The following is a 19,403-nucleotide window of genomic DNA, read 5'->3' as shown; positions in this document are numbered from 1 at the left end:
GCAAAGCAGTTTCAAGCACCGGCATGGCTCAGAGGTTGAATACTGGGCTCCCACGCAGAGGGCCCAGGTTCGAACCTCGTTCCATCCCTGAATTTTTTCTTATTTAGTTTTTTTTCTTATTTCGAGCGATACTGGTTACGGACACCGGCGGCGGCGGCGGCGGCGGACAACTACGGCGCCAAAAACGGCCGGTGAAATGATCTCATAACAGCTTTCGCTGTAAAAGCATATCTCCTGGTCGGAGCAGCCGCAAATGCGCAGCTGTAGCGGGCCCGTCGCTGACGGCCCACAGTGAAGCGGCTGCGCCATGTTACACGTTCGCCCCTCGCGTTCGAGGGTCATTAGCTGACGGTTAAAAAAACTCAGTTTCGCTTAAGGGTGAAGCAATGAATGCGATATCAACAAATTGTATTGTTAAACGAAGTAAGGCTAGCAGCTAACTCTTTTGGATCTGATCTCGCGTAACTCAACAAAACGCTGGTTTAAGGGGATATGGCCGCTCCAGGAACCGAAGCGTTTTCGTGCTGTGATTTCTCTAAACGCGAAGTAAGCGTTGAGAGCACAGCAAGTTTACGAGCCGTCTCCTGATGCCTCGAGAGAGCGCGCGCGCAAGCGACAGTGCCTTTCGAACCAACGAACGACGCGGTTGTCCCCCCACCCCCGCCCCCCTCTGCTCCCCTGGCGTCCCTTCATGCTCCTTACGAAAGACGGGCGGGGCGTTTCCTCTATGTTTGATGAGCAATCGACGGCAGGCCCGCAAGCGGGAAGATGTTATCTCATACGCTCTCCGTGCGACGGAGACAGATGGCCGGCTAGTTTAATCTCCGCTTCAGCCGCGTTCGTCACCAGCGCTCGCGAGCTTTTACCCGCAGCTAGAATGCGCGTGGTGATGTTATTAATTTGGACTTTATACGGAAAATTACGGCAACAGCGACCGTAAAAATCCGCCTAGAGTGTCCATATAATTGCTATCACAATAAAAATTTTAAAAAAATTAAGGAGCTGTGAAGTGGATGATGAAGCCGTTTCGCGCATGGCACAAAGGTGACATGGTGTAGGACAGTTTGGTATGTAAGGCCAGGTTGTTAACGGCCAGGCTGTTAACTTCCAATACGCAATAATAATGCTAAAGCCTTAGATGCTTTATCAAACACGAAAATTGACCGTCGGCGGCGTTCGATTGATGTAAAAAATAATCATGTGATGTTGTCATCATCACGTCATACATCGTCAAAACTTGTGACGCTAACATGGCGTCATATATCGTGATGTCACGTGATGATGTAATCACATGACATCGTCGCTTTACACTGCTTCCGTGATCGGTGCACCGATCAAGGAGGTAGTGCAAAACCATGTGAGGTGCAGAAAGCTTGCGGAGAGGGTGGGACAGGATCAACCCGTCGATCGAGAAGAAAAAGAACCTGGCTTTCGCCTTGGAATTTTCTTAGGGGAATGCATTAGGGACAGTGTGGCTCTTTGGCATTGAGGCACTGCTGTACATCACGGAGTTTGTCTACCACGTCTGCTGATAACCACATAGATGTATTTAGAGTTTTATTTCATAAATTGCAATTTTATTTATCCGGTATTCTGTTTATTTGCTAGTGTCGAAAATAATCGCCGAAGAGGTTAATCCAGAACACTAAACTGCATGAATCCTTATTTTTTGCAGGTTATGGTTGGGTTTCGCATTTACCTACGCGTACGCGTTCCGCATAGGAATGGCCGACACGGCAGCTTGTGACCACTGCGGAAGTGATGAAACGATTGAGCATATTCTGTTCGACTGTCCACAGTACTGTTCGCAAAGATAGTCGCTTTGCAACGCGCTTGATACACTAAACGACCGAACTCTTTCGGAAGAAAGAATCCTGCGCCACCGACAGGACTTAACGTCACAGAAGAAGGCTGTGCAGGCGCTAATGCGCTTTCTGCATTCAACCGGTCTATCGCAACGGCTCCGATAGGACGTCCTGCATGTGTGTGTATGTGTGCATTTTTTGCTTTGTTTTTATTTTATCTCCCTCTCTCTCTGTCCTCTCTCCGACCCCTATATCCCCACCCCTGTGCAGGGTAGCAAACCGGTCACTCGCACCAGGTTAACCTCCCTGCCTCTTCCTTTTAATCTATTTCTCTCTCTCTATTTTTTCATTAGCGAGTGAAGTATGGAGTTCTCCTGAGATGATTTTTTTTCGTGAGAATTGCAATGATTCCAAATATTTCTAGTCTTCATAAGAGCCCCATAATAATTTTCAGGTGCTTAAATGTTAATGCAATATGCTTCTGTAGTGCTCTCCAGGATGTAAAATTTGCTGCTCCAGAGTGCTCCCAGATGCAAAATTATCTGCTCCAAAGTGCTCCAAGATGAAAATTTTTCCTGCTCCAAAGTGCTCCAAAATGGAAATTTTGCTGCTCCAAAAATTGCTCCAAATCAGAAGTCCTCGATAGCATCACTGAGTCATGGAAATTGTCATCCCATTCCTTCCGCTTTCTTGTGTGTTCATTTTTGTTTATGCTTGCTTTTTTGAGGCAACTGCTACGATGATGCAGATACGCATTGCAGATGGTTGAATCTGCTTATGCTTGACAGATTAGAGGCAGGAGACAGCACTAAAGGGTTCTTTAGTACTGTCATTCTGTGGGCCCCTTTAGGGTTGGCTGCAGCACGAACAGACTCTTCACCTCTGCAGCCCTCAATTTAAAATTTTTTGACTATATACAAGACTTCCTTGGCAAAATGAAATAATGGTGAATTCCATTGGCAGATTCGAAGCACTTCCGGTAGCAGTTTTTCTGCTCCATTCGGAGCAAGTCTGTTCCATTGGTGGATTGAGAGTGCTCCCTGTATGTTTCATTGGCAGATCTGGAGCAGCTCCAGTGCCAGATTCACTCCACGGAGCAGCTCTCTCTACTCCGCAAAAAGCGGCGGATTCGACCGGAAGTCGCAAGCTCCCCGCGCGTGCGCAGAGCGTGGCGTATCGCGTGTGCGATGCGCTGTCCGACAGCTCTCGTTCTCTCCGTTCGCGCCCGTGAAGGCGAAAACGGTGTGAAACGCGAGGAATGCTGGGCACTTGCGAAGCAGATGTGCGCTAGCGCCCCCTACCATTTGCTCTGGCGAGGGCGCTTGTGTTCCATTGGCAGATTTTCTTAGGTTGCTCTCTGCGGGAGGGGAGTTCTCCGGCGCAGAGTTCGTTGGCCTCTCTGAATCCGCCATTGGAATTCACCCATTCCTGGTTATCGGACAACACAGAAAAATTGAAAGGTCAACACGCAGTGTTTTGCTTCTTCATCTTACCTTAAATCACCCAGTAATAATGATAAACACATGAAAAGTTCTGTGGCACAGTGCCTGTACTAAGTGTTCAGTAACAAAAACATGGCAGCTAATAATCAGAGCAGTTGCGAGTGTATGGTTGATTGCACTGGTGGTGTGCACCATTCAAGAGAGATGTGGCAGGTGTGATTTGTATATATCTTAGCAGAAGAATTGCTTTCTGTAGCAGTGTGATGTATGCCCTGTGCAGGTTCCTTCTTGTGGGAACAGACATCCGTCTCTTCCAGGTTCCAGACACTTCTAGCAAGGAAACCAGTAAGTGGTCATTCCTCTTTTACATGAGGCCTGGTTGGATAATATTGTAGCGCATATAAACAAGGATGCAAGCGAGGCTCACAAACAAACACTGGCCCCATTTATATGCTCTACAGTATTATTTGAACATGCCATACCAAGAGCTTGCAAAGGGCTTTTTTTATTTGGCTTGTCTGGAGCTTGGTTCAGGGGAGGCAAGAAACGCACGTGTTGATGACAGCTTGAGAACAGACAATTTATCATAAAAAATTGTAGGATGTACATGTACTATACCCAAAGGTTTGTATAAGTTCCGGGGTTGCACCTGTTCTTAGTGAAATTTTCTTAAGTGCGGTTGACAGACACCTGGAAGTAGCCTCAGATGATATTGTCATGAAACTCTTTCAGTACATTGGTGATTACCTGGTGTTGGTGAATTCTAACAGAACTGTTGATTTGCGGGGGTCCTAACGAATTTTAATTTTAGAACTTGACATTGCATTTCAGTGAATGTCATACCTTCTTGAGGTACCCACCGAGAAGTGTGAAGCCTATCCTCAACTTTTAATCTGTATGACACATGCTGTTTATGTGTCATGTTTGAACTAAAGAAATCATGTCTGCACAAGATGGATGAAAGCCTCAGGAGGCCACTGGATAGGCTCCCTACATCTCCTCAGAGCCATTTGGCCAGGCTGGGGGAGACAGTTCTGCAGGACATAAAGGTAGAGGCTTGTTGGGCGCTGGAAGGATTTGCCTGTTGCCAGCATCCCGTACCCACACGATGCATGCAGTGTCTTAATTTTGGCTGGCTACAGATTGGGCAAGAAGGCCTAACGTGAGGAGCAAGTCAAGAATGGTCGTAAGGTCAAGCACTGGGCCAAAACGGTTGAATGCGTGACGTTCTGCTTTCCGCAAAGCGGAGCACGTGACATTCCGCTTTCATGCGGAAAGCATTATGTAGGACAAACTGGGCAATGTAATAATAACACGCTTTTATAGATTCTAAGGCTTTGCCGAAAGGGTAGCCATGTTCTGCGAGTCGTGTCGCAACACCCTCGGTGATGCTATTTGCTGCAGAATCAGACTTTATGGTAGCGCATCAGTGAGATGGTCTTTGTTGACTTGCTTTTAGCACTTGATAATGTAACCCTGTATGTATTTGTAGTTTCAGCAATTTGTCTCCTTTGTAGAAAGAGTAGTACATTCTATTCCGCTCATGTGCGGCAAAGAGTATGTGGGCCAGACAGGCAGATGCATCAATGATCGTCTGCGGGAACATAGGTACAATGTGGGGAATCTCGCCTTGTCAGGCCACCTCGTTGTGCGCGTTGCGGTTGCAAGCCACTACTCAACTGTGCGCATTCATTAGCTAGAAATTCGGACCAACTATCGCGGGAAATAATTGAAGCGGCAGAGATAAAACATAGAGATGCGGTAAGTTGCCCTTCAATCCGTCTATCAGAAAAGGAAATGCTATTTTGGTCGCGTCAGCCACTTGTGTGATATGCTTGGTTGATTGCCTTGTGCGTTCCTTCGCCCCCCCTTCTTTTTCCTTTCGCGCGGTGTCATGTGCATATATGTGCGATCACCTGCAATCAACACCGAGTTCTTAGTTTAGCGCTGTGTCCCGTCTTGCTCTGTCATCGTCTGTGTGATTTTTTGTGCTGCTGTTCAGAGTTATGGACTACCAACTAGCCCACCAGTCTGTCCTTTTACAATAAAGCTTTCAGTTGGGCTAGTTGTTGCAATCTTGAACACATAATCAGGTTGCGCGAAAAAACACGGATGAAGAGGAGTACACAGGACGGGCGCAAAACTTCAACTTTGAAACGGAAGGCCAAAGCCGCCCAAATTGAATAGACATCAGTCTGACACGTGCTCATATATCACAACAAAAGAATCAACAAAAAAAAACGCCAGGCCTGCGCGGAAAGCGCAGCACAGTCACAGCGAAAGCTGGAAGAGCGGCATTTCTAGAGCCCGTTGTAAACTCTCTTGGGGTTACTCATACAAGTACGCTAGCAAGGTATCCACTACGCTATAAATCACAATATTTGTGAAGTTGGGAAGCACCTACAACGCCATTATTCATCATTGTGCGCAGAAGCGAAGTTCCAGCTACACATATGTAAGGCATTATGTGCACTTTGTTTACGTGACGATTGATGAAGATGAAGAATTGTGGCTCAGCCCTTGTAATGGGTTGGAAGCTTTAAACGGCTCGCCAGTTACGTAATTCGCATTATGTGATGCCCGGTCGCTATTTCACTCTCCCACCATGCAATGTAACATACGTTGACGTGAGAAAGAGAGACAGAGAGAGGAGGGAAGAACTTTATCGAGACCCTGAGGAAATAGATGATGGGCTTATGGGCTTCCTTGGCAACCAATGCAAGTACACTTGCGAGGAACCCACTACGCTATACCTCATCATAATTTGTGTGTGATAGGGAAACAGCCACTATACCCTTTTTCGTCATTCAACGGAGAGCCATGGTACCCGCTAAAACATGTAAGGCATTATGCGCACTTTGTTGGGGTTGTGCCTGATGACGATGAAGAATTATTTCAGAGCCCCATGTAATGGGTTGGAAGCATACAACAGCCCACTCGTTGCTCAATTCGCATTGTGTGAAGCCTGGTTACAGAATTCGCGTTGTGTGGGGCGTGGTTGTTATTTCACTCTTCTACCACACTAAATTACATATGTTAATATGGTTCCTTCTGGACATGAAGCCTCTATAGCGTCTTCTTGCTAGGCAGTTCCAAGCACCGGCATGGCTCTGAGGTACAACACTGGGCTCCCACGCAGAGGGCCCAGGTTCGAACCCCGTACCATCCTGGAAATTTTTTCTTTCGTTTTTTTTTCTTATTTCGAGCGATAGTGGTTACGGACACCGGCGGCGGCGGACAACTACGGTGCCAAAAACAGCCGGTGAAATGATCTCATAACAGCTTTCGCTGTAAAAGGTACGGTACGTATAAAACCGCAGTGAAAATGCCAGACAAACATGATAGTGAAAAGAAATCAAACAATTATCAACAAAGGAATGTGCACAGACTGCAAGCTAGAAAAATGCACTGTGCATCATAACGACTAGGTTTGATTACACAAAACCATCTCAAAATTGCAGCTCCTTAGGAAGCAAAGTCAGCGAAGGCATGCTTACGCAGTTGTCACTTCTAGCAATGAAAAAGGCTTTCATTACTTCCCTTTGCATTTTGTCGTTAGACTGGTACAGTATTAGTGCATCCCTTAAGTTCGGCGAACATCCGCACCGCCTACAGTGCAAATCCAGGAGGCCACCCGTGTGGGAACGAACGGCTAGTCTGTGCTTCCTCAGCCTTTCATTAAAGCAGCGCCCTGTCTGTCCTATGTAAAAAAGGCCACAAGACAGGGGTACTTTGTAAACCGCACCTGTTACACACTCAACTGAGGGATCAACGTGGCGCTTACCACAGGGCATGCGCCTAATTTTGTGCATCATTGCACACACTTTCGCCAACTTGCACGGAGCCGAAAAAACCGTTCTAACCCCGCGATTGGCAACTTTTTTCACATTATGTGACACGCGATGCATGTAGGGCATTACATGCACTGGTTTTCTTTCCGTCACAAGCTGGCTCATTTTCAGTACTTTTCATGCTCTGAAGCAGTCGTTCACAGGAGCTTAAGATCACATTTGATGGATAGCCAGCACTGAGCATGCGTCCCTCCTGGAGTGCAAGGCTTTCTTTGACCTTATGGTGGCATGATTTTTCCAATGCCGAACGACAGCATAAGGACACGATTGCTCTTTTTGTGAGCTTAGAATGTGCACTTTCATATGACAGCAACGCCTTGGTAGTTCTTGGTGTGTACATCCAACAGACGTGGTTATGAGTAAAAAATAGACGCAAATCAAGGAATTGTAGACTACCATTAACTGGCTTCTTGTGTGTGAATGTAAGACTTGTAAGCCTAAAAAAAGTTGTCAACAAGGGCTGAAACCTTGCTATTAAAAACAGCATCATTGTGGGCGGTAACGAACACTAAATAATCGTCTACATATCTGAGTACACGCACCACTCCTGGCGAAGAAAAAGAAGCAGCAAGTGTATGATCAACAGAGGCTAGAAAAATGTCGCTGAGCACCGGTGCGACCAAAGCCCCTATACAAATCCCTTTTTTTGGACAAAGTATTTTCCATCATGACGCCCGTCCTGTGTACTCCTCTTTGTCCGTGTTTTTTCGCGCAACCTAATTATCTGTCCTTTTAAAATGTTCTGTTTGCTGACTTCAAAGTGCTATCAAGGTTCAATGATAGGGTAGCATGTGAAATTGAAGCTCACTTCATTAGCCCTTCAGGGTCAATGACGTACATGTACGTCGTCGCTTGTATGTCAGATGTTGATGAAGGGGCAACTTCTCAAATGCGTGTGCAGTACTGACTGAATCAAAGGTGACTTTTCTCCCTGCGTATGTGTTTCCATTTGACGCCACTTCGTGCACTTGTTTTTGTATGCCTGTGAACTATGTTTATTGCAATGCATCATTTTTCAACAGTCCTGTAAACTTTTTTTAGAATTTAAATTACTTTTACTCATAAATAGACCATGTGTATGTAACAACACAAATGATTTTATTGTCACTTGATGGTCACCCTAAAAAGTTACGAAAATTTTTTGTAAAATTGATTCACCTGAAGAATTTAAATCGGCAATAAAAAAAATCGACCCTCAAATGGTTAACAAAGCGGATGAGTCGTGTCGCAACACCCTCGGTGATGCTACTTGCTGCAGAATCAGACTTTATGGTAGCGCATCATTGAGATGGTCTTTGTTGACTCACGACTTGGTTTTAGCACATGATAATGTCACCCTATATGTATTTGTAGTTTTAATAAAATTCTGAATTGATAGTTTGGATAGGTAGAGCGAACAGGAGAAAGCGCCTCAGACAGGCTGGCTGGCGTTTCGATAAGAGCACCTGTCTTTGACAAAGGCGCCTTGTCATCCTTGGCATGTTAGCCTTAAGGGGGTTAGATTTGACATCATCCAGTGGTGGCGCGTGGCGCTGTTGTTAATCGCCGCCTGGAAAGAAAAAAACTATAAAGCAGAAGAGTGTAGCCCTTGCCCCTTTTGAAAAAAAAAAAGGTTGCAATGGGGCTCAGTGTTGTATATCAAGAACGCAGGATCAGAGGGCGGAAGAGAAACTTTATTGAGCTGCTCGTAGTTACAGAGCCTCGAGCAGACTGTCCCAATGGAGACGGGGTCCTCGAGGAGGAGGAGGGCCGTTCCGTAGCTCTCTTGTTTACAATACATGGCGAGAGCGGCGTGCCGGGGAAACGTGACTCTACATGTCTTTAGTTCACGGCGGCTGCAATAGTACATAATTCACAGCCGCGCACAGATGTAAACACGGAGAGGCCATGTGGTCTCTCACTATACACACTCACGTTGTTAAACACGCACACTTTGCTGTGTCTTATATGTGTGTGGCTTTTTAGTTCCCAACATCTTCCTTCCCCCCTAGTACTAAAGGTGTCGTAATTCAGATGTTCAGGAAAACGTCTTGTGCGCGTACTACGCCTGAGAACGTTCCCGTTTCCACTGTCTGTGTTGGGGGGTGATCCCGAGGGCTCCGCGTCTGAATGCAATGGCGTCAAGCCTGGAGCTGACGGCGCCGTGCCGACAGTCTGCGCTTCGTTTCCATTACCCGTCTGTGGGCAGCTTATATCGTCCCCGTGAAATGGGACATCGCCTGGCGCGCTGCGGCTGCGCAAATGGCGCAAATGGTCTATGTGGCAGAATCTTACTTGCCCCGAAACAAACACTGGGTATGTCATGGCCGACCTTCTGTTGACTATCTTTCCGGGAAGCCACTTAACGGTCGACCGCTTCTTACGTAAACAAGATCCCCTTTTTCAAACTGTCTTGAACGACCTCGGTGTTTGTCTCCTTTATGTGCGTTGTTTTTTCGTTCATTTTTCGTGCAAGGTCTAGTTTTAGCATTGAGAGCCGCGTGTGCAGTTTCCTTCTCAAGAGCAATTCAGCTGGCGTTTGCCCTGTGAATGTATGGGGAGTGGTTCTGTACCCAAACACGAAGTTATCCACTTGTTGTAGTGTTGTTTGCTGGTTTTTCTTTTGGTCACTTACTCCCTGCAGCAGAAGAGACTTCTTCAGCGTTTGTACTGCTCTTTCTGCCGCGTCATTTGATTGTGGGTGGTAAGGAGGAGTTAGCGTGTGTTTCACACCGTTTGCTTTTAGAAAGTCCTCAAATTCTTGAGCTCTGAACTGAGGGCCATTGTCCGTCACAATTTCGTGTGGCAATCCATATGCAGCAAACATAGATCTCACTACTTCGATTGTCTTTTGCGCTGTTGTGGAGTTCATGATTTTTACCTCTAGCCACTTCGAATGGGAGTCCTCAGCAAGGAGAAATGATTTGCCATTTTTCTCTGCAAAATCCAAGTGTACTCTCTCCCACGCATTCTCACACCATCTCCACGGTTGCACTGGAGTGGGCTGACCGAACGAAGCAACACTCTGGCAAATATCACACTTTCTAGTGATTTCCTCAATACTGCGATCAATAGCAGGCCACCGTACCATTCATCTAGCGATTGCCTTCATCTTAGTGACACCGATGTGCTGTTCGTGCAGCAATCCAAGAACGTCACTTCGAAGTGAAGGGGGAATCACAACTCTGTTATTCCACACTAAACAACCCATGTGCACACTCATCTCTAACCTCCTTACAAAGTACGGCTTTAGCTCGTCAGAAACTTTGTTTGGCCAACCGCTCCATGTGAATTCACGTACAACGAGGAGGACTTCATCTCTGGCTGTCTGTAGCTCAACCTCTTTAACTGTGACAGGAAGGTCTTGTATTGGTGCAAAATAAAAGATGCTTTTAGACTCTTCAGTAGTTTCAGGCAGGGGGAGCCTCGAAAAACCATCAGCCTTGCCAGTCGTACGTCCTGCCTTATACGTGACCTGGTAACGGTAATTTGAGAGTACGTGTAACCAACGGTGCACTCGCGTAGCAGCCACAGAGCTTGCGGACGCTTTGGGTCAAAAAGAGCAGTCAGTGGCTGGTGATCCATGAAAATTTCGAACTTGCGACCATACAAGTACTTGTGAAATTTCTTGATTCCAAAAATAATGGCAAGTCCCTCTTTCTCGATTTGCGCATAATTGCGCTCAGTTGGGGTCATTGATCGAGACGCAAAGGCAACAGGTTTTTCATGACCATCAACCACATGAGACAGCACTGCCCCTAAGACGTATGCCAAGGAGGTTTAAAAAAAACTTCTGGAGTGGAGCCGGCGCGCCGCCGCTGAAGCCGACGACCGCCATATTGCTCCGGGCAGAAAATGTGTGGGTGGTCGCTTGGGCCCGCGCGGAAGTTCCACAGATGGCGAATTTCTCCTCTTCTCTGGCGACAAGTGAGTGTTGCAGATGTTTAGACCCATGTCAAACGCTCCTGGACGCGATGGTGAGCTCATGCGCTGCCTTCGGCTGCACGAATCGTGTGAAGAAAAAGCCAGGAATCACTTTTCATGTGTAAGTATGCATCAAAGATCCTTCAGTTTCTCGTCTGCTGCAGCGCACTCTCACTCGACAAGTGCGTTTCCAACCTAAAGGTCTCATTAATTACCTATTTAGCTGGCGAATATGGGTTGAAGCAAGTTTTTTTCCTTGTGTCACAGTTTCCCTAAAGACAAGACGCTGCGTGACGCATGGCAGCGCGCTGTTCGCCGAGACGGCTGGACGCCTAAGGATGCGGACGTTCTTTGCTCGGAGCATTTTGAAGCTGGTTGCTTCGATAGGACGGGCCAAACTACAAGGCTTCGACAGGGTAGCATTCCCACAGTTTTTTCAGCGTTTCCCGCGCATCTGCAGAAACCAGTGAGTACCACAAGAAATGTTTGAACGTTTGTATTATCGTTGCCACTCTAAACAGCTCATGAAGTTACGCATGCGTGGAGGCAGTTTCTCACTTCTTTCATATCTTTCTAAAATCCTACCGCCGTTTGAAATAGCGAACGCGTCACTTGCTTGTCAGACGTTAACTGACTCTTCATATGCGTGCATATAAATGGCCACTCGAAATTTGCACACCAAAACCACAAAAACAATTCCTCAAACTGACCTGTATTGTTTGTTCCCAGTCACATATCGCATGAGCAACAACTTTCTGTTCCTGTGTAGCCAAGGTTATGTGAACTCAGCGTAATTTAATTAAGGTGTAATCATGACTAACCTTTTCATGTCACGCTGTCGTTGCTGTTCCTTGCTGCCTAAAATTCCATACGCGTCAAAAGTTCATGCAATTAATTCTGTGCTATGATTGGGATCATGGTCTGTACGTGTGGGGATACATATCTTAAGCATGGGACATTAAACACTTTCTTTAAAACACCTGCAATTTTATTTATTTGTCGGTGTTTTTTTTCGTGCAGTCAAAAAGAAAGCGAGACGCTCCTAAGTGCCGAAGTGCGCTGTCACCTGCCGTCAGTGCTGAACCAGTTGTTGAAATGCCCTCTGAGCCTTCTTCGCCAACGAAAGAGTGGTACCGACAAAAGGTAGAAAAGTCAGCAGAAGAGGTACTCCAACTGAAGAAAAAAGTTAAGACCCTGCAGCAGTCCAAAAGAAGACTAAGCAAGCGGTGTGATGCGTCAGAAAATTTGGTGAAGGAGCTGAAGGAGAAAAATCTGCTGTCAGAAAAGGGCCTTGAGGTTTTTGAAGCTTCCTTTTCTCCTGAAATTCAGCAGCTTCTTACCCGAGCTCATGAAAAAACGAACAAGAGCTACGTGCATTCGCACTCACACTGCACTACTACTCCACTGCAGCGTACGAGTATGTACGGTCTAAATTTAATAATGCTTTGCCTTCGCAACGTACGTTGCGCGAATGGTACAAATCTGTGAACGGTGATCCGGGTTTTACCTCTGAGGCCTTTGATTTTCTTAGGAATATAGCCAGAAGCCAGGACAAGCCCTTGATTGCAGCAGTCATGATGGATGACATGGCGATCAAAAAACATGTTCAGCTTGTTGGTAAAAAAGTAGTCGGCTATATCGATCTTGGTACAGAAATGTCTGATGATAGCCTGCCCGAAGCGACTAATGTCTGCGTTTTTATGCTGGTCGGCATGAATATGAGGCTAAAGATACCTCTAGGGTATTTCTTTATTAACTCTCTTTCTGGAGCTGAAAGAGCGGCATTAACGCAAGAATGCCTGTCGAAACTCACATCAATAGGTGTTGAAGTAGCATCGCTGACATTTGATGGTGCCGCCTCAAACTTTACAATGGCTAAGTGTCTCGGTGCTGATCTTAAGTATACATCACCTACGTTTAGCACTAGCTTGAACTTCACAACTGACGAAACAGAATGTTCAAACAAGGTATTCGTCATTCTTGATGCATGTCATATGATAAAGCTTATCCGGAACTGCCTAGGATCTGTCGGCCACCTAGTCGACGTGAATGGATCAGAAGTCAGGTGGTCCTTTATTGAAGCATTAGAGACGTTGCAGCGGGATGAGGGACTGCACCTCGGGAACAGGCTGACAAGGGCTCATATCCAGTGGGCAAAGCAAAAGATGAAAGTTCGTTTTGCTGTTCAGACACTCAGCTCGTCTGTGGCAGACGCACTCGACTTCTGCGAATTCACTTTAAAGCTTCCGCAATTTAAAGGTGCACATGCCACAGCTGAATTCATAAGGATTTTTGACCGCCTTTTTGATGTCTTGAATTCAAGAAATCCCTTTGGCAGATCGTATAAAGCGCCCATGAGAAAGGCAAATGAAGCCTCAATGAGGTCTTTTTTTGAAAAGGTTAAATTGTATGTAACTGGGCTGAAGGATGCGAATGGAAGACCGCTGATTGAGGGCCTCAAGAAAACCGGCTTTGTGGGGCTCCTTATCTGCATGCACAGTGTCACAGCACTTTTTGATAGACTTGTGGCAACAGGAAAGATGCAGTACTTGCTCACCCACAAAATGTCTCAAGACCACCTGGAAACATTTTTTGGTTGCGTAAGAGGAAAGGGGGGTTATAACAACAACCCTACTGCATGCCAATTTACAGCTTCTTACAAGCGCCTTCTTATTAGGACAGAAGTTGCATCGTCAGAGGCTGGAAACTGCTCTCGCGATATTGTGACTGTTCTCTGCCCCTCAGGTGATGTAAACCTCGTTGAGTCACCAACATCTTTCGCTTCATTAAGAAGATGGTCTTTGCTGCAGCCATTGGACGACGATACCGATCACACCCATCGGGTGGATTGCCCGAAAAGCCTTTCATCTGTTGTAGGCGCAGTAGTGCCATATATAGCAGGTTTTGTGGCACGAAAAGTGTATGCTTGCACATCCTGCGATCAATGCTGCGCTGCGCTGCTGTCCAATGAGCTGCCAGCACTCACAGCTGTAAAAACCAACGGCGGCCTTGTGGCGCCGTCGAAGGATGTGCTGAAGATTTGTCACATTGTAGAGAAAGAGCTTCGTGCTCTACAGATTCAATGTAAGGACTTAAAATCGTTGCATGCAAACAGTCAGCGCATAATGGTAGATGTATTGACAGTGGTTTTTGAACAAGCATTATTTGCTCAGCTCGAGCCTCATTTGTTGGACTGCGATCCACTCGACAACCACATTTATAATTTGTCGAAGAAGATTGCCAACCTATACATAAAAATCAGGTTACACCACATCTCAAAAGAAATCAACCGGAAGAACTCCCAGAGTGGAGTACGAACACGGCTGACAAGGACTGTTATTTTTAAAAATCTGTCTCTTATTTACACACTATCTAAACGATTACGCTGAAAACGCACTCTAAGTGCCCGAAAAAAATAATTTTGTAAGTGAGGTCAGTGATAAAGAAGCCCAAAATCGCACTAAAACGGCACAAGCAGTTTCTTCCAAGCAGTCCGTCTTCGTGAACGAGCACTTGTGCCCTCAACAAAAGCAACTGCTTGGTATGACAGTTGCAAAAAAGAAGGAAATGAAATGGCGCTTTGTATGGGTCAGGGACGGAAAATTGTTCGCACGAAAAACAGAAGAGTCAGGTGTTGTTAAGATCACATGCGAAGCAGACCTATCTAAAATGTGCTAGTGATTATTAGCAACAAACAGCATATTTTGTCTCTTGTTTGCTGATGATCGCACCATGCAAACTTGCTCATCCTAGCTGTGCTGACTCTCTTACCTTTTTGCATTTCAATGCTCAGTCTGCCCGTAATAAACACGACCAGATAGAAGCACTTCTTAATGACTTTACATTCAGGTTTGATATTATAATGATAAGTGAGACATGGTATAATTCAGATGATGTTATTTCCTTGCCTGGATAGCAGAACTTCTTTCTAAATAGACCAAACCGTCGTGGTGGAGGTGTCATGCAGATGGTGTCAGAAAGGCTTTCATGTCACTTGATTGCAAATCTCTGCAAAACAACACCCGACTACGAAGCGCTTACAGTACAATGCGTATGCTATGTCTTCGCTGTTTTGTATCGACCACCTGATGGTAATAGTGAACGTTTTTTCGCCTTCTTAGAACAATTACTATGTTATGCATACCAAAATAGATTGTGGATAAACATAGGCGGTGACTGCAATATAAACATACTGCAATCGAATTCAATTACCCGGAATCTGACATTACTCCTTGACTCATTTGGTTGTGCGAACGTAATAGAAGCACCCACTCGTGTCGCATGCCTTACTGAATCCCTTATCGACTTATTTATTACGAACAGCCCAATGCAGGATATCAATGCTGGTACCATTATTGCCGATTTAGGTGATCATTTGCCGATATACATGTTTTCTAAAGGAAACAACACACTTATAGCTAGACGACGCGAATGTAAATCTTTCGTAATACAAGAAATAAATCCAAGAACAATGAATGACTTTCGAAATAAACTTCAAGATGTCGACTGGGCACCCGTATTTAAATGTAGTGATGCTAACACTGCTTACGATACTCTCATGCGCATAATAAATAATACTTACACTAGTTGCTTTCAACTAAAAAGGGTAAAGACATCAAGAAAACTACGCAAGCCCTGGTTAACAAATGAATGTCTAAAGTTAATTCATAAGAAAAACGAATTATACAGCCACTTTGTGCACTCAAGAAGCCCGAACGATCTTTCTGCTTTTAAAAAATATCGTAATTTTGTAACTAAGTTTCTCCGAGATACAAAAAAGACTTATATGGAAAAACTGTTTAATGATACAGACTCTAAAAGCGATCTAGTTTGGCGTGCACTTAATAAACTCCTAAATCGTGATTAAAGTAATGAAGAGCTTGAGGTTACACAGAATGGGAAGCAGCTAAAGGGTGTAGAATTAGCAAATCGCTTCAATCAACACTTTACAAGTTTAGAAATTAGTGCTCACAGTATGGACTCTCTGAATTTTATGGGAGAGCCCAGTGTAAACACAGCATTTTTTGAGCCTACGACACCTGACGAGGTTTACTCTGCTTTCATATCTTTAAAGAACAGTAAGGCACGGGACATTCATGGTCTCCAGGTTAAGCCAATTAAATTCGCAATAGACTTCCTAGTGCAAGCTTTCACCCACGTATTCAATATTTGCTTGTCTACTGGTGTTTTCCCGGCAAAAATGCAACAGGCAAAGATAACTGCTCTGTTCAAATCAGGCGACCGAAATGACATGTCAAGTTATCGGCCAGTGTCAGTGCTCCCCGTCATTTCAAAAGGCTTGGAGAAGATTATTTGTAAAAGGGTTGTGTCGTTTTGTGAAAAGTATCAGCTATTATCTCCGTATCAATTCGGGTTTCGTAAGGGCCAATCGACTGAATTAGCTCTATTAACACAAAAGGACTTAATACTGAATGGCTTTGAAGAAAAAAAATTAACATTAGGCGTATTTATTGATTTTTCCAAAGCCTTTGACAGGATCAACCATATTTCGTTACTAAAAAAACTTGACCATTATGGATTCCGTGGATTACCCCTGGACCTTCTAAGGTCCTACCTAATGCACAGGAAACAATGCGTTTGCATCTGAGGAGAATACTCAGACCCCCTGAATTTGGAAGCCGGTGTTCCCCAAGGAAGCATATTGGGACCTATACTGTTCAGCATCTATATAAATGACTTAGCAAACATTAGTAACTTACCACGCTATATAATATGCGCAGACGACACCAGTCTTTTCTTCCAGTCAAGTAGTGTTGATCATTTATTACAAGAGGCTAACACCGTCCTTGATACGCTATATTTGTAGAGTAAAGCAAATTCCTTACAGATTAATTCCAAAAAAACAAAAGCGGTTCTTTTTGCACCTATCCAAAAAACATGTAAATCGTAAACTAAACATATTCGATCGATCAGAACGAATCAAGGTCTCGGCTGACGTGAAAACACTTGATCTTTGATCAGCACTTGTTATGGGACAAACACATCGAACACGTTGCAACAAGTATGGCGAAGGCATGCGGCGCGCTCTGTCGGCTTCGAGATGTTCTGCCATCAAAGATACGGCTATTGCTGTATAATACAATATTTATTTCTCATGCTAATTATTGTAGTTTAGTATGGGGAACAACGTCACAAAAAAATATTCAGACGTTATTTCTCCTACAAAAAAAAGCATTGCGCCATGTCGCGTGTGTTCCTTATGACAGCCATACAAGTACATTATTTTCTCAGTTTAATGTTCTCCCATTTGATTACCATTATGAGTTTAACCTTGCAATGAAATACAAAGAAAGTGTAAAACGAGGCCACACTGGATTTATTCATCTCTGTAATCTCAGCAAACCACATCACCTCAAATATTCCATTCGAGAGCGAGAAACTTGGGCCGTCCCTTTTTCATGAACCAGTCATGGAAAGGACAGGCTACCGTGCCGGATATCGGTATTGCTTAACAATCTTGAGGGGGAACATATAAATCTGCATATTCTTTCGCGTCGAATGCTGAAGCAGTATTTTCTTAGCCGTGCTACTATATGTGAGTAATGTATGCGGTATTTGGTTTTTTCTTTTTTTTTTCCTCCTGGCTTGTTCCTTAGATATGGCACATCTTTCCGTTTTGTTGTGTGTGAAAGTCGTTTTACATACTCTTGTGTGCCCACAAATCTGCATAGTTTCACCACGTTACATATGTTTGCGATTTTGTTCTGAGAAGTTGTGCACTGTTCGTAAGAAATAAGAAGTGTATCTTGGTGTGTACATTATAAACAAGAATTGCTGTACATTTGTAAAATGCTTGTCAGTGTTATATCTCTAATGTTTTTCAATAGATAATTTGTATATTCATGCACTGCAGTTTTTTGTTTTCTCCTGAATTGATGTCTGGAAAAAGTTGACTCGATCTCTGCTGTCAAATTCTGCAGGGGCAGGGGCCTTTGTCAAGCCGCTATAATAGCGGCTTTTTGCTCCTGTCCTAGTATTTGTTCTCATGATGAATGCTGAAATAAAGGAATCTGAATCTGAATCTGAATTCACGGTGTCGTGTCTCGTCTTCCCTGCCACCAAGGGCCGCCATCTTGGCGTCGTTTCAAAGCTCAAAGTTCCGCCTTTCCCTTCCCACCCTTCTCGCTTACAATCACCGCATAGAAAAAGCGCAAACAACAAAAAAAATTGGAGGGTGTTCTCACGAACCTTGCAATACATGCGGTGCTCCTATTGGCGGAGCGCGCGACACCGTTGAGAGGTGCTTTTCTATTGGTTGTTGCCATGGTGACGGCTGCTGTGTTCACGAGCTGAGTGCTCGCTGCTTGATCACTCCGCGGCCGTAAGCATGGTAATTGCCGCTGTTCGAAAGGTGACGCGTGTATGGGAGGCAAAGTGCAAGCCTCTTTAAGCGGTCGTGATCGCTGTCATCGTTGCCCAGTGGCAGCGATGACGGCGATCATTCTAGAAGGCAGTGAGCGTAAAATGTCAGCGATGTGTTCAGTCCACGGTGTAGGAAGGAGAGTTGACACAACGCGGCAAGCGAGCGTGGCTAAATTTTGTTTGGGTTCACGTACGCGCTCGTAGATGGTGCTACACGAACGGAGGCCACCGACCACTGGGTGTACCCGCAGAATCCCTACCGAAAGCGGTGTGCATTCCAGGCTTTTCTTGCGCTGCTTCTTGAAAAGCACGGTGTTGGTGTTTCGTTTCTTTCTGTCTTTCGACAGATAGCTTGGGCAGTCTGGAGATATAGTAGTCACTTCATCTTTTGGGAGGAACGTTTTCTGGGGGTGTGTGAACCTAGACATTATCGCTGTAGAGAGCCTCCCAGGTTTTTGTCACCAGATGTGTCTCGGAGTGCCTTTCGCAGAGGTTGTTGGTAGGCTGCAACATCCGATTTTTGCGAGGTGTGGCATTCCTCCATGCCTGAAGGCGCTGTTCTTCTTTCAGCGCGGAAAACAATGAGAGTTTCTTAGTACACGACTTGAACCCTGTCATGCAACGTAGGGTAAAACACTTTTCTTGCCCATCGCTCCCTGGCCCCAAGCACCTCGCATAAGTTCACAGAATGAAGTAAAACTGTCACAGAGTTTGAATAGTTTCACAAAGCACGAATAAAGACGTTTCAACATGACACGTGGCGTCGCGAACAGAGCGAAGTGGTGCCCAGCAATTTTACACACATTCTACTGGCCCCCATGCACCTAGTGCAATCTGGTGAAAAGAAGATGAATGTGAGCAACTCTTCGACGCGGCTGCTTCGCTATGCCTCCGAGCCGATGTGTGGCCTCCCCTTCCTACACCGTGGTTCAGTTGCAGCATGTCCCATTCGTTGACGATGGGGACTTGGCGGTGATTTGGCCCTCTTTAATTTGCTTAAGATAAAACAGAAATGGTCT

At 45.2% G+C, this 19,403-nt stretch overlaps 1 protein-coding gene across 1 annotated transcript in view; it reads left to right on the top strand.

The window, feature by feature from the left end:
• The window catches only part of LOC119386412 (GATOR complex protein MIOS), a 727,447-nt gene that overhangs the window by 86,026 nt on the left and 622,018 nt on the right, over positions 1-19,403 (top strand). The window contains exon 3 of the mRNA XM_037653722.2: positions 3,528-3,592. Within this exon, the coding sequence (XP_037509650.1) occupies positions 3,528-3,592 (65 nt within the window). The remainder of the gene's footprint in view (positions 1-3,527; positions 3,593-19,403) is intronic.

Source organism: Rhipicephalus sanguineus, chromosome 3 (assembly GCF_013339695.2).
Source record: "Rhipicephalus sanguineus isolate Rsan-2018 chromosome 3, BIME_Rsan_1.4, whole genome shotgun sequence".
NCBI lineage: Eukaryota > Metazoa > Arthropoda > Arachnida > Ixodida > Ixodidae > Rhipicephalus > Rhipicephalus sanguineus.
The sequence above is the reverse complement of the archived record's forward strand: the minus strand, read 5'-3'. Positions and strand labels throughout refer to the sequence as shown.